The 15,795-nt window shown below is 37.7% G+C and overlaps 1 protein-coding gene across 5 annotated transcripts in view; it reads left to right on the plus strand.

The window, feature by feature from the left end:
• Positions 1–15,795, plus strand: part of opa1 (OPA1 mitochondrial dynamin like GTPase) — a 42,739-nt gene that overhangs the window by 14,186 nt on the left and 12,758 nt on the right. For all 5 annotated transcript variants that reach the window (XM_016467201.1, XM_016467202.1, XM_016467204.1 and 2 more), the window contains 18 exons: positions 8–88; positions 2,195–2,269; positions 2,371–2,442; positions 2,543–2,642; positions 2,739–2,869; positions 3,078–3,150; positions 3,234–3,306; positions 3,394–3,509; positions 5,783–5,847; positions 6,083–6,159; positions 7,619–7,784; positions 9,533–9,685; positions 9,785–9,893; positions 9,969–10,048; positions 10,193–10,333; positions 10,427–10,543; positions 11,009–11,102; positions 11,299–11,409. In XM_016467201.1, the coding sequence (XP_016322687.1) occupies positions 8–88; positions 2,195–2,269; positions 2,371–2,442; positions 2,543–2,642; positions 2,739–2,869; positions 3,078–3,150; positions 3,234–3,306; positions 3,394–3,509; positions 5,783–5,847; positions 6,083–6,159; positions 7,619–7,784; positions 9,533–9,685; positions 9,785–9,893; positions 9,969–10,048; positions 10,193–10,333; positions 10,427–10,543; positions 11,009–11,102; positions 11,299–11,409 (1,834 nt within the window). The remainder of the gene's footprint in view (positions 1–7; positions 89–2,194; positions 2,270–2,370; positions 2,443–2,542; positions 2,643–2,738; positions 2,870–3,077; positions 3,151–3,233; positions 3,307–3,393; positions 3,510–5,782; positions 5,848–6,082; positions 6,160–7,618; positions 7,785–9,532; positions 9,686–9,784; positions 9,894–9,968; positions 10,049–10,192; positions 10,334–10,426; positions 10,544–11,008; positions 11,103–11,298; positions 11,410–15,795) is intronic.

Genomic DNA, 15,795 nt, shown 5'->3' on the forward strand with positions numbered 1-15,795 from the left:
CCTGTAGGTGACATTGAGTGAAGGCCCTCACCACGTAGCAATGTTCAAAGACAGCACTCGTGAGTTCGACCTTGGGAAAGAGGAGGATGTAAGTTTCTTAACTAGGGGTGCTCCGATTGATCGACTACCGATCACTATCGGCCGATAATCGCTTTGGGATGTTTGATCGGTGGTCAAAACACCGATCTCAAGCTGATGATGCGCCTACTGTGAGAGGTTTGGCAGTTGGCACGACATGCAGCGGCACCGTCTCAATCTCTGTCCGGCGTGGGTAAAATAATTATAATGCTGAAGGTGAGGTACAATTCATATTTCTTCATTAAATAACCTATAAAGTAATTTGACAACTTTCTGTGAGACATAATATCACAAACAGCGTCAGTGAATCTCTGAGCGCGCTCTCTCTTTCTCTCTCAAAATGTGCAAATGGATTCAAATCACATCGCGTCTGCACTATAAGCGTACTGCACGCTGCACAGTTGACACATGAATTGTCACTTGCACAATTGAGGCAGTGTCGCATCGTCACTAATGTTTATAAATTGCATTTCTTTTTAATTCTTGCCAGTGTTTAACCATTCCATTCAGCACTCCTGCACTCTCCTCTAGACTGTGCGCTAATGCACACTCGCAGCGCACACACATAACGCCAGGTTTTACATTACTCTGTTTGCAGTGTGTATGCGGTGCATATTTTTTCCACGCTCATGTTAACGGATTAAAGCATTCACACTGCACACGGTTGCGGTGCGGCAGTGTGTTCCAGGAGTGGTGCGTCTGCAGCAGTGCAGATAGTTTCCGCTGCAAGCGCTGAATTAAAGTAACAGCGCATTGTTTGCGGTAAATATGAACATGGATTGACACGAAAATGTAGTAATTACACCATAAATGCATATAATTAAAGTATACTGTCTTTCACAGTCAACACATATGGCTTTTTGGCTAGTTTTAAAGGAAAAGAGCACTTTTAGATCAACAAGGCAATAATAGATGGCACTCGTGGAGGTAGGAAAGCAAAGTTCTTTATGAACCACAGGATTGCTTGTAACAAAGATTTAAATGCAAAAGAAAAGGCAGTAGAGCTGACTGTTTCTGTCAGTGGTAAGTTTTCATTCAGAATGTTTGTGATAATGTAAGAAAAGTAGTTTAAATGTTTTGCCACTTGCTTGAGCAACTTAATATATAACGAATCAACTACTGTTTTGTTATTAGTTTAAGTATTTGCTATTGACTGTTCAAATGCGGAGTTTTGCGAGAGAGAGCGAGAGAGCAAGAGAGAGCAAGAGAGAGCAAGAGAGCGAGAGAGCGAGAGAGCGAGAAAGAGAGAGAGAGGGGGTCACATCACAGTGGAGTCAGCTGTCTTAACCGTGACTTGTGTACTGCAAACACATACAAGCTTCATCACTGTCTGTCACGCGACTCTGTTCCCCACGCGACTCTGTTAACGTGATATGTCAACATATTCTGTTACACCAAATACACAAAATAATGATCTTTAAAAAAGCATCATATGACCCCTTTAAGTAACAATGTTTGGATTTTAAATCAAAATAATGGATAAATGTTGTGTTTGTAGTAAACAGCCACGGATCAGGAGCAGACTCCTGTGTGAAAGCACAGTCAGTTCTGCTTCTGCACCGCTTATGTACCGCACATGGACTGCATACGCACTGCAAACGGGATATGTGTGAACCTGGTGTAAAAGGCCGCCTCACATACAGCTCACAAAATCAGGCTTGTGCTGTGTGCAAGCTGTTGTGCAACAATTGCACGATTGTCAAAACAAAAATGCAGTGCATGATCAAACATTTAGGTGAGATAAATACTGTATATATTTTTGAAAAATGTAAAAAAAATGCCTCCTCCACCCCTCAAATTAAAAAAATCCTCTCTCACAAGAGTCACCTAAGAGGGGAATTCATTTTCAAAAATTAAATTCAGGCCCTGAATAAATGTCTAAAAATCTTGATTGGATCATCACTATAAATAATTCTACATTTTAAAAAGAAGGCTTTAAAATATCGGTATCGGTGATCGTATCGGCAGATACTGCTTTCTGTGATCGGTGATCGGCCTCAAAAATCCTGATTGGAGCACCCCTATTCTTAACTCAAATTATGTAGCACAAATTTGTCAGTCTCTATATTTGACTGTCAGGTGACTGAGATGATGTTATGTTTCTTTTTGTTTCTAGCTTGCAGCATTGAGGCACGAGATCGAACTCAGGATGAGGAAGAGTGTGAAGGAAGGTCAGACAGTCAGTGCTGAGGTGAGACCCTTCTTCCTTCACTGCTTTTGTGAAAACATTTACACTTGAATCTGGCCGAATACTTTTATATTCATCATTCATGTGTTTTTATTCTGTGTTAGACCATCTCTTTAAGCGTAAAGGGTCCAGGAATTCAGAGAATGGTGCTCGTTGACTTGCCGGGTGTCATCAGTGTAAGTTCTGTGCACATTTCATACAATTTTACACATAATATAACCATATACATCTATGCAGAACATGTTTGATGTCACTGACGGTTTCATTTGTATACAGACTGTGACAGCCGGCATGGCTGCTGACACAAAAGAAACCATTTTTAGCATTAGTAAAGCCTACATGCAGAATCCAAATGCCATCATCCTCTGCATTCAGGGTGAGTTTTCTTCCATTAAAATGTTTGTCATAAAATACTAGCGTTCTCTTTAGCCAACTCTGTTAATTTCTCTCTCGGTTTGTTTCTCTCTTTCAGATGGCTCAGTAGATGCAGAGCGTAGTATAGTCACTGATCTGGTAAGTCAGATGGACCCTCAGGGCAAAAGGACCATCTTTGTTCTTACCAAGGTTGACCTGGCAGAAAAGAACCTAGCTAGTCCAAGCAGAGTAAGACCTTTAGATATTTCACTACATAAACTCTTGATAATGTGTTACTTCCTGTTTTAGCCACTAGAGGGAGGCATTTTGTGTCCTCTGACACTAAACAAGCAATATTGACTGCAGTTATGTACAGCTGATGACTTTCATTGGAATGTTTTACTTAGTTTACTTCATGTTATTTGCTTCAAATTATAAATTTTTCCCCCATTTGTAGATCCAGCAAATAGTTGAAGGCAAGTTATTCCCAATGAAGGCTTTGGGCTACTTTGCTGTAGTAACCGGCAAAGGTAAGCATGAGATCTTTCTAGAAACCATTTACATTTGAAATTTGGTGCACTTGAAATCATTCAATCCCATGATTCTTTTGTAGGCAGTTCTAATGAAAGCATAGACTCCATCAAGGACTATGAGGAGGACTTCTTTCAGAGCTCAAGACTGCTGAGGTAGGAGTCAAATGCATATTTCTAACTCACCTGTTCTATAATCTGTCACATATTTTGATTGTACAATATTTTCCCAACCTGCTAAAGGGATGGCATGTTGAAAGCTCATCAGGTGACCACAAAGAACCTGAGTCTTGCTGTGTCAGACTGCTTCTGGAAGATGGTCAGGGAGTCAGTAGAACAACAAGCAGATGCCTTCAAAGGTAAGATGACACCATCTAACAGATCTTAGAGGGATCGTTCACTCAAAAATGTACATTCTGTCTACTCACCCACATGTTGATCCAAACCTTATTTATTTACACACCCCACCCTGTGGACCACAAAAGAAAAAATGAAACAGAATGTCCAGGCTATGTTTTTCCATACAAGAATAATAATAAACGAGTGGTATTGTAAAAAAACAACAACAAAAAAACTGCAAAAAGATAGATTTAAAGCATCATAATTTTTCTTCCCCTAAAATCATCTAAAGCCATATGATATCCCTTTGCAAGGAACAGACTGAATGCATGTTTTTCGTGTTTTCAAGAAATATTTGCCATCCACCTTATCTGTCAAACCTTTAGGACAGTGGTTTGCAACTAGGGAGCCGAGGGCCCAATAGGGGGACCCTAGAAAACTCACAAAACGTATTGTACAAAACGGTATTTTATTATTCTTATTTTTTTTTTGCATTTCCATTTGCTCTAGAAGCAAAAGAAAAATCTAAGATAGCTTTTCTGTGTCTTTCCAAAAGAGGAAAAAATATTGAGAGATTATTTACGGTGGTCAGAAGAAAGAAATATGTCAAATTTGCTAAGGTAATGTAAGAATTACATGCTTCTATTGTCCTCATTTGTAAGTCACTTTGGATATAAGTGTCTGCTAAATGACTAAATGTAAACAAAGTATAGTGTAATAAATGTACATACAATTTTTAAACAATGAAAATGTGAAAAACTTTGCTGGATTTATGATGCTAATAAATGTACATCGTCATAATCTGTGAAATGGGTCCATCCTTATTCAGTAATTCACAAGCAACTGGAAAAAAGTCATGGGGCCTTTAATTGTTGTTGTGGACAATGAGAAACCTTGGAGTCAAAAAGGTTGATAACTACTGCTTTACAACATACTGTATCTGAAAACTCATAAGTAAAAATAAAAAAGGCACATGGACTGTGCTTTTAGGCCTTTAACTTGATCATTGCTATTTTTATCCCCTAATAAGATGCAGATTTTCAAGGGTATTTTGAGAAGCAAAGTGCACATCAGCTCTCAGGAGACCTAGTAAATAAACCTTAATAGAATCCAAACCAACAGCTCGACAGCCACTTAACTCTGAAACCCACCTGAGCAGAGCCGTTTCCCTGTTCTGTGCATGCTGATTCCCATCACACCTCACCTCAGCTCAGACGTTCTGCACAGGGCACGCTGTAGTCCTCCACGCTGCCAATTAACAGGCCACCCCTGCTAACGCTCTGCCTCTAGATTTATCGCCTGACCTGGGACGCTTCTCAAACCTTTGTGTGGGCTATCGATCTCCACGGCTGCACTGGGGCCGGCCCGATAACCAGAGCAATTAGCGTCATCTCTATTGTGTGAGCGAGGCACCCGGCCCGTGTGTATGCTGGGGACGCAGGGCCCCTGGGGAGCGTGGGGTTGATGATACAGTGCACGCCTGGCTCCAGGTGCATTGATCATGGCCACAGCGCAGTCTGTCTGGTGTCCCTGTATGGGGATTTAGACCGAGGGAGATGGGAAGTGTCTGAGGAACAGGGATGCTGTCACTGAAAAGTTTTAGGTTTAAGTTCACTATTATTATAGGTGGCAATGCAAACTTTGAACAAATTGTTTTATAGAAAATCTATTTATTTATTTTTTTTTAAGTATGAGATTAATAGCCAAGTTACTAATGATTTTGTTTAAACTACATCTGACCTACTTACTGCAGTTTTCTTAATTAATTTTCTAACATTTTTACTTGTTTGTTAGAGGAACTGAAATTTCACAGTTGTGACCTTATTTAAGTTATGCTGTTTATAAAATTAGTATACTAAATGGATAGTACACTCCAAAATTAAAATTCTGTCATCATTTACTCACCCTCAAGTCCTCAAGTCCTTCCAAACCTGTATGGCTTTCTTTATCCTGTGTAACAGAAAATCTTTTAAAGAATGTAACAAAAGAGTTTTCATTCCCTTTGATTTCTGTTGCTTGGTCAGAAAATACTATGGATGTCAATGGGAACCGAAACTGTTTGGTTTCCAAAATTCTTTAAAATGTCTTTTGTTTCTATACAGGTTTGACATGAGGGTGAGTAAATGACAGAATTTTCTTTTTTTGGGTGGACTATCCTTAGTTAAAAAAAAAAAAATTCTAAATGGTGTATCCTTTGTAACCGTCCAGATTAAAAAAGTTTCCTTAAAAAAATGTATGGATATTAATGAAAATAATCTAAATTGAACTTTTCTTCATGTTCCCTCTTGACCAGCATCCCGATTTAACCTGGAGACTGAGTGGAAAAACAACTATCCTCGCTTACGAGAGCTGGACAGGGTAAGAACTGGCTCCTGATTAAACTATTCTAAATCTTTAAGTCTAGGACTCCTTGTTAAGTGTCAGCATTCTAGTAATGTAATTATGTATGGTAAATAATCAAAACAACAGTAATTAATAATTTATTTCTAATATTAGTTATTTATTACTTTAAAAATCCTGTAATCTACTGTATAAGTTCTTGTGACATGTTTTATATGTTTTATACTGTGTATGTCATGCTCCTCATCTATAGAACGAGCTATATGAGAAGGCCAAAAATGAGATCTTGGATGAGGTGATCAGCTTGAGTCAAGTTACAACAAAACACTGGTGAGCACTTCTCTTTTCATTAACTACAAAATTAATTGTTGGGTTATCAATTTATTAAAAAAAAAATCAGCATTAATTACATATCATTACATTACATACTGTATACATATCATTTGTCCTGTGTGGACGACTTTGTACTAATTTTGTTTTGCCTACTCCATAATTGACTACTAATTTACAAAAACATGAAGATGATACTTCCAACTTCCAAATTGCTTCTGTAGTATGTTTTAGTATGATTCTGTAGTAATATTTATGTATATACATTTCACTTTATTGTTTATTATTTATTGATTTTATGTTAAATATGATTTGCATTCTGTCACATCCGAGATCAAAAACCATGGGTACTGCTGAACATTATATATATATATATATATATATATATATATGCTAGATTCAAGTGATTATTACGTTTTGAATATGGATATTTTTCTTACAAAAACACATCGATTCGCTACAGGAGGCCTTTGTTCACCCCCTGGAGCCGTGTGAGACACTTTTTTTTTTTTTATGGATGGGCACTTTTTATGTAACTTCTTTTGGACTGAAGCACTGCAACACCCGCTGACTGCAATGATAGAGCTTGGAATAGCCAGGACAATTTTTAATATAACTCCGACTGGATTCTTCTGAAACATTGATCCTCAAATCTGGCTCGCGAGATCCACTTTCCTGCAGAGTTTAGCTCTACCCTAATCAAACACACCTGAGTTTGCTAATCAATGTCTTCAGGATCATTAGAAAATCACAGGTAGGTTTGTTTGATTATAGGGTTGGAGCTAAACTCTGCTGGAAAGTGGATCTCGCAAGCCAGATTTGAGGATCACTTGTCTGAAAGAAGAAAGTCATATACACCTAGGATGCCTCTGGGGTGAGTAAAACGCCTAATTTTCATTTTTGGGTGAACTAACCCTTTAAACTCGACATCTCCATCTCATGGCTTCAGGGCTGACTCTACCATCAGAATGCAAAGCTGCAAGCTGTACCCGGAGTTATGAACCTAAAACCCAGAGGAGCAAGCTAAATGAAATAGATCAGATGTTTGTAAGGGGGCCCAGTGTGCTCCATCAGCCTCTCAAATCAATAGCATGATGAATAGCTGGAGGGTGGCTTCTCTGGGCAGCGCTAGTTTGGTGGTATTGGAGATGTGAGTGTATTGATGTACCACACTAGAACAAAGCAAACAGGAAGCTATGAAATATGGTTTTCTTTTATGATAAATGAGCTTCACCATCACCCTCAGAATATTCTCATCTTTGTCTTAATGTCAAGTCCTACACTTTCCACTCGACTGTTTAGAATTATGAAGTACATTTTTGGTGTTCTCTCATTTGATGGTTGAAAGAACTGAAAACAACGTAATTAACATTGTTTATTGTGCGCTTGGCCAACATTTAATAGCAGCTTGGTCATGTATATTTTAAGAATTAACAAACATAATTTTATGTCATTTTAGGGAGTCCATCTTACAGAAGAAGCTTTGGGAAAGGGTCTCAACACACGTTATTGAGAACATCTACCTGCCTGCTGCTCAGTCCATGAACTCGGGCACTTTCAACACCACTGTAGACATCAAACTTAAGCAATGGACTGACAAACAACTTCCTCATAAAGCACTGGAGGTAATGAACACTGATGAACCGCTGCTATTTCTTTGTGCTCATAGTTGGTAGTTACATTTCTGAAATCATCAGGTAAAAAAAGTATATTATATTATATTTAGTGCTGTCAAACGATTAATCGCGATTAATCGCATACAAAATAAACGTATTTTTTTAACATAATATGTGTATGTGTGCTGTGTATATTTATTATGTACTGTATATATAAATACGCACACATGCATGTATATATTTCAGAAAAACATGTTATGCTTATATATTAAATATATTTATTTATAATATAAATTATATGAATATAAATATAGACATGTAAATACATGTAAATATTTTCAAAATATATACTGTATGTGTGTGTATTTATATATTCATAATAAATATACACAGAACACACGCATATTTTATACAAACAAAAACTTTTGTATGAAAATATATTCTGTATGTGTGTGTATTTATATATTCATAATAAATATACACAGAACACACGCATATTTTATACAAACAAAAACTTTTGTATGCGATTAATCGTTTGACAGCACTAATTATATGATATGATATGAATTATTATATTATATTATATTATATTATATTATATTATATTATATTATATTATATTATATATTAGCCTTTATTCCAGTACATCCTTCAACATTTCAACAATTTGGTGCTCCAGAATGATTTCTTCTTATTATTATCAATGTTGAAACAGTTAGGCTGCTTAATATTTTGTGTGAAAACTAGCATTTTTAGTTGTGGATTCTTTAATAAATTGAAATTTCAAACAAACAGTATTTATTTTAAATAGAAATCTTGGTTACACTTTATTTGAAGGTGTCCTTGTTACAGGGTAATTATACATTTAAGTACTGAGTAATATTAAATGGGGTCATATGATGTTGCTAAAAAGAACATTGTTGTGTATTTGGTGTAATGCAATGTGTTTATGCGGTTTAAGGTTAAAAAAACACGTTATTTTCCACAATGTACATTATTGTTGCTCCTCTATGCCCCGTCTTTCTGTACTGATTATAATGATTTATACTGTCTTTTTATGCATTGCGTTGTGTATCGTGCCGCGTAAACATAAAACCATGTCTGCAGTTGTGATCGGAAAAACGACAAACAACAAGCGCTACTCTACACTGCTCAAAACTTGCGTTTGAATCATCAGTGGCAAATTCTTTAAATATAAAAAACGTACTTACAGACTGCGAGTCAGAAGCGCCAGACTGTCCTTGCAAAGTTGGAACTGCCCCACTTTATAGAAACAGCCTTTGTGCACAGACGCATTGTAGGCTACTCTGCAGGTTCAGGAAACGGTCCTCCATAAAATGCACTGCACACATCTGAATATTTGGGTTGAACTGTTCTGGAACAGTGTTGCAGTGTAGCTTAACCACTGATTTCTAGTTGTGTCCTCTTTTGGAAGGCCAAACAAAGTAGTTTCGCTTTCACAATGAAACACACAGCATCTCCACAACATGGCGGCGGCGGCGGAAGGAAAATTTTAAATTGCATCATATGACCCCTTTAATTAACTACATGTACTTACTCCTATATGGTTAGGGTTAGGATTAGGGATTGGCTTAGAGTTACTTGCATGTAATCATGCATAATTAATTGTTAATATAATAGTAAGTACATGTAACATGTGTAACAAGGACACCTTAAAATAAAGTGTTACCGAAATCTTCTAAAATATTTATATCTTATCCAGTTTTTAAATCTGTCTTCTTTTATTTGCTACTCAGGTTGCTTGGGAAACATTGCAGGAGGAGTTTGCCCGCTTTATGGCAGAATACAAAGGGAAAGACCAGGATGACATCTTTGATAAGCTGAAGGAAGCTGTCAAGGATGAAAGCATCAAACGACACAAGTGGAATGAAAGAGCCATGGACAGCTTGGTAAATATAATATAATAATAGTAGATTATTTTGCTAATGCAGCACATAGGGGTTTCTTGAGTGTTGTTGGTAAATGTTACTTATGTATGTGCGGTATAGAGAGTGATTCAACACAACGCTCTGGAGGATCGTTCTATCACAGACAAGTCCCAGTGGGATGCCGCTATTCAGTTCATGGAGGAAACACTGCAGTCTCGCCTTAAAGACAGTATGTCTACCCCTCATAAAGCCCTTTCTTGTCTGTCAGTCTATGGAGTGTGTGACTCATCTTCCTGTGTTGCAGCTGACTCAGTAATAGCAGATATGGTGGGGCCAGACTGGAAGCAGAGGTGGTTGAGCTGGAAAAATCGAACACCAGAGCAGGTTGAACAGACAACACTATCATTTTTTTAATTTTTTTTTATTTTTATGATCTTGGAGCCATATTTTAGTGTCCGAGTATGTGGTATTATTACATGTAGGTGCTAGTGATAAGAAAGTCTACATAATTTTGTTCCCTAACTCTAGCACACCCGTAATGAGACCAAAAACGAGCTGGAGCGTCTGTTGAAGCTGCATGAGGATCACACAGCCTACCTGGCCAATGATGAGGTCACTACAGTGCGCAAAAACCTGGAGGCCCGAGGAGTGGAAGTGGACCCCATACTGGTAAGTGAGACGCTTGGAGAGAATATCTAACATAACTATCTGCACATCAGATTTAATGTTTTTTCACTAAATTTAACTGATATCTTTCCGTAGATCAAGGACACGTGGCACCAACTCTATCGACGTCATTTCCTGCAGAAAGCGTTATTACATTGTAATCTCTGCCGGCGAGGTTTCTACTACTACCAGAGGCACTTTGTAGACTCTGAGGTAAAGAAGAAGCCTTTTTAGTCAAATTTACTAAAAAATAATAATTAGAGCTTCCAAAGTTTTAACTTTTGGGAATAATTATATGCTTTATGGGAAATACATTTATTAAAATACATTTATTTTATGTATTTAGATATGATTTTGTTTGGAGATAAAAAAAGCTCAAATTAATAAGAAAAATAAATGTAATGCTATGTAACATTTCAATATTCTCAGCTGTGGAATGACTGCAATTAGTGTCCATATTCAATACTTTATTAACAGGGAATTTATTAATAAAGGCAAACCAGATATTAAACATAACCAAAATATAAACATAACATTCCGTAACTAAAGAAAAGTAATTTGCATTCATTGTATAATATAATCTTTTGGCCAAAGACTGTAATAGCTGTTTATTTTGTGTTAGGTCATGTTAAAAAGTTCTATTTAGCTAATTGTTTGACTTATTTCTCTGTGTTCCAGCTTGAGTGCAATGATGTGGTTCTGTTCTGGAGGATCCAGAGGATGTTGGCCATCACAGCCAATACTCTTAGACAACAGCTCACTAATACAGAGGGTATGTCTGTGGGTTCTCATTACCAAGCAAGCTTTCCTGCAAACAAGTCTTCAGTTCTGGTTACTTACTAAATCATCTCTTATTACAAATTAAAGAGGCTTCAGTTGGAGGAAACAGTGACTGAGACTACTTGGTATCATTATGTTCCACGTTCAAACAACACAAATAAGTATGTTTTTTTTTTTTTTTTTAACAGTGCGGCGCTTAGAGAAGAACGTTAAAGAAGTATTAGAGGACTTTGGAGAGGATACTGAGAAGAAAGTCCAGCTGATCACAGGCAGGAGGGTTCAGTTGGCAGAAGACCTCAGTAAGTCTATCCTCGTGCTTTTTCCTGATTTAGCCTGTGAAACAGCAGCAAGGCAGGGCGATCATCAGAGGGCAGTGTTGTTTTGCACTTGAGTACTTTCATGTTATCTGCAATAGATAATTTATTCAATTAACAAATTTCACTCCAGCATTACATTTCCATTTTTTATGTTATGTTTATAAAATTATATAATATTTGATTTTTTTTTTTAAACTTTGGATGTGTATTTTTCATTATTTTTTTAGTGCAACGATTCAATTCATTGATTGTTATTAATTAATTTATTTGTATTTTTTTATTGTCGTACATTGAGTCAGAATGGTTAATCAAATCAGATTTTTCTAAGCATTTCCTCACATTTGATTTCTAAAAGTTTTTTTTAAAAGTGCCTAACCCATTTGTACTTAATTGTCAGGTGTCTGCGGTCGTAATTCTGCTGCTTCCAGTGCTTTTTCCATTGTAACTTCTTATTCAATTTAAGTGATAACACTTCTGAATAGGGTACGGATAGCTTTCCACACTCTCTTCACTCTCGCACTCCCTCTTATTTTTTTTCCTTTTCCTTCCTCTGCTGAGGCTTGAACCCTTAATTGCCCTTCACAGTGTGGGAGAGCTCCTGACTGCACACTGGCTGCTGTCTGTCATGTCTTCAGCCCTGGTTACTGTTAAACACTCTGTTGATTAAAGCAGCAGTTTGTGGAGGCACGACTGACATGCTCAGACTTGGATCTGGAGACACACGACTCGCACACACGTTCTGTCATTACTGTGATAACAGAGAGTGAGGTAATGGCACTGCCGCCCAGGTTAGTGTGTGCTTAGACACAATGGTCAATCTGCCTATACAGTGTCTTGAGTCATAAAGAGCCTCTCTGCCTTTTGCGAGAAGAATTTCTTTGCGTATATAAGAGGTCTCTCTCTAAATGCTTACTGTCTCTTTTGAACAGTTTGACTAGCTTAAGTGTCTTTGCAGTGGACTGGAAAAAGCATGACTGAAGACATATTCACACAGATGGTTTGATGTGCAGTTTTATATATTGTGCCTGTTCGCACCAAGGACCGTAACAAACTTTAACTATAAAGTTTTGATAATCATTCTAATGCTATGAGAATAGGAAAGTCCACACCATAACTACAATGTTAATGGCACAGAGAAATGATATTGTTGTAATCAAGCTACTGAATGATAAATACATTGACAGCAAATCAGAATCCACATAACAGTAGCTTGTGCTTATAATAAACAATATTATTGTGCGTTGGAGTGGATGCTAATATAGTTATTGTTTTAGTTATCATAGTTCTTGGTATGAACAGGTCTTAAGTCTTTAGGACACAATCTTTTAGGACAGAGTTGGACAAGATTTTAACCAGTAAGAAGTGCTTCATCTGTTTTGACTGCTTTTGTACCTGCCTGAATACTGTATAAAGACCAGGATGTTGGGCTTTTTTGGTCCCGTGAGGATGTCCACTAGTCTTAGATGTCCGACCCTCCACTGTTTAAGCCTGGTGCTTGGCGTTGGGTAACCGTTAGAGTGGATTCCTGTGCTATAAAGCATGACGTTGCCTGGTGGACAACCAGCACTTAGGGAAAACACAAGCATGACCTCCCAAGAAGTGGCTGTTGTGCTAATAAAAGCAAGTCTGGGCATGCATGCATGCATGCATCAGTGCCCTACCGGTTGCCACTGCACAAAACACATGGTCACTCTATTAAAGGGGTCATATGATGCTGCTAAAAAGAACATTATTTTGTGTATTTGGTATAATGAAATGTGTTTATGCGGTTTAAGGTTCAAAAAACACATTTTCCACATACTGTACATTATTTCTTTTTGCACCAAGAGCTTGTAACACTGCAAAGAGAAAGGAAAAATTGAAATCGCATCATATGACCCCTTTAAGGTGCACTCAGTCTTTATGAGTGAGAGAGAGGGCTGTAGTGACAGGTCTTGGATTGTTAATAATGGTTGCCATGATATGAAAAACAATTGCTGTGTTTTTTGTTTTGTTTTTTGTTTTTTAAAAACTAACAATTAGGGCTGGCAAAGTGGTCACTTTTGAGATTAATTAAATATTAAATGGCATAAATGCTGTTAGCAGATTTTCTAAACTTTTTGTCTTCAAAAAATTTGTTTTGAGATAAAAAAAAAAGTAAAATTAATACTTAAAGTATTTTTAAAGTTAAAAATGAAATAAAAATAAATGTAATGCCATTTAATATTTAATTATTTGCATTAGTGGAAAAACCATGCATCACTGTTCAATAGTCAATATTTTTGAAATACATCATTAACAAGGACAAACATAAATCATGATTTATTGTTTTAATCTATTGACAGGCCTAGACAGACCTAACAGTTTATTGCATTTTGTTAATTAATACACATTAAGCATAGTTCTAACTGCAATACATATTTTTTTAAGTTCTGAATTGAAGCAGAAACTTTCTTGTTTCTGCTTCAATTGAAGTTGTCAGGCCAGAGATTTGCAAATGTGTTTAGTGTAAGCATACTACATTGTCTGTGTATATACACAATTTATGCAGTATGGTGTTGTACTAGAGGTGATGTTTTTGTAGGTGCAACGGTTTTGCCACCTTTTTTGGGGGCCACAGTTTCTGCCACATCCTGAAGGGATATGCAAAGAACATGAGTTTGGACAGAATCCTGGCTATTTCCAATTTCTTTACAAATAGCAGGGAGGAATTTGTGGGCCTGTCTGGCCTTGCCGCCTTTCCTGCATGAGGTGGCATCATGTTCCCAGGGTTCCTGGAGCTTTTGATGTACTTTGATGCACTGTCCCGGCTTCCTCTCAGAGAGAACAAATGATCTTATTTCAACTGTGTTCACCTCTTGAATTCTTAAACCATTTAAGCTGTGAGGTTTTCAATCTGGCCTGGTTTCAAGCACCAGTATGCTACTCTCAAATGTTTTTTATTTTATTTTCCTGTTATCACCTTGCAAGCTGATTCAAACTCTCTTTTTACTGGCATCTATGTTTCTATGAAGAACCTTAAACCTCCATGGTACTTTTCCATTACTCATAAGGCTCTTTATAGTGGAAAAAGGCTATTTCAATTATTTGAATGTTCTTCACACTTAAAAATGTTTATTCGAAGAACTGTTCACTGAAAGGTTCTTTGGGAGTCCCAAAGAATGCTTCTTTTATGGCATCACTTGAAACCTGTTTTAGATTATCTAAAACCTAAAATAAGCATAAGCTTTCATTTCTCACCTTCCCAGAAATCACATTGTCATATAAAAAAATCTAAAATTTCCAGAGCGTTAATGATCCTAGCATACTCTTATCAGTTGGCTCTTCCTGAAGTTCCATCAACTTTGAAGTATCACTTCCTGACCAGCAGTTATGACAAGTGCCTCACATACTTCTGACTTCTGGAGAGCTTCTTGAGGTTTTTACAAATCAGTGAAGCTCATTACTCTTTACGAAGCACTCTGAGCGTTGTGCTTCAGTTCACTTTGATAACGCTTTGGTGGATCCAATCTTGAACTGTACTGAGTTTACAAAATTGGATCTTTTTGATTTGTTTTATTCCACTGGATGGTGATTTTAGAAATTGGAAAGTGAACGATTTATTTTGGGAATATGTCTTGAAGTCACATCTATTCCATGTCGCCCACCTTACAAGACCCAACAGGAAAAGATTCCAAAATCCAGTAGCGGACGGGAGGGGTTAGGAAGCAGGGGGATTTCAAGCTCCGTGATCTTTAAATCACCTATGAGCTGTTGTTACACGCACCCTGTCTCGCTCCCTGTTTGCCTTTTTTTTTTTTTTTTTTTTAGATGGATTGGAAAAACTAACAGCCGCCTTCATAAAGCGAGAGATGTATTGACGGGCTCATGGAACCTGGGGCTGAGCCAGGGGTTGAGTCCGGCTCACATGAGGCCGTGAGGGGCTATTACACCCACAGGTGCAGGGAGCTGAGCCGCTGACCCTGGCCTCACCTGTCTGCCTGTTTGAAGAAGAGGAGCTGGGGGAGGACAGGGGCACTTCCCTTAACAAAGAGAAAAAAAATTTACCCCTTGGGGCAAAGTCTGGTGTTAAGAGCGATTTGCCCTTACTTGCAGGCAGGCAGGCAGTGAGCTGCTCTGGTTTCACACTTGGGGATTGTGCGTGCGTGTGTGTGTGTGTGTATGTGTGTCTGAGAGAGAGAGAGGGAATGTGTGGGATTAGATGTGCAAGATGGCTGCATTCAGGCTTGTTACTGTGGCTGCTGCCTGTGGGTGATGTGTCGTGTGTGTGTACGCTGGGCCAGGGCAGCTGTATGGCACTGTGCCTCCGCTGGAACTCTGCCTAAATTGCTAATATGCAACTGCAGGCATGTCAGGACGGCTTTATGAGGCTTTGATTTAGCTAATAGA

Source organism: Sinocyclocheilus anshuiensis, unplaced genomic scaffold (assembly GCF_001515605.1).
Source record: "Sinocyclocheilus anshuiensis isolate Anshui unplaced genomic scaffold, SAMN03320099.WGS_v1.1 scaffold44, whole genome shotgun sequence".
Classification (NCBI taxonomy): Eukaryota; Metazoa; Chordata; class Actinopteri; order Cypriniformes; family Cyprinidae; genus Sinocyclocheilus; species Sinocyclocheilus anshuiensis.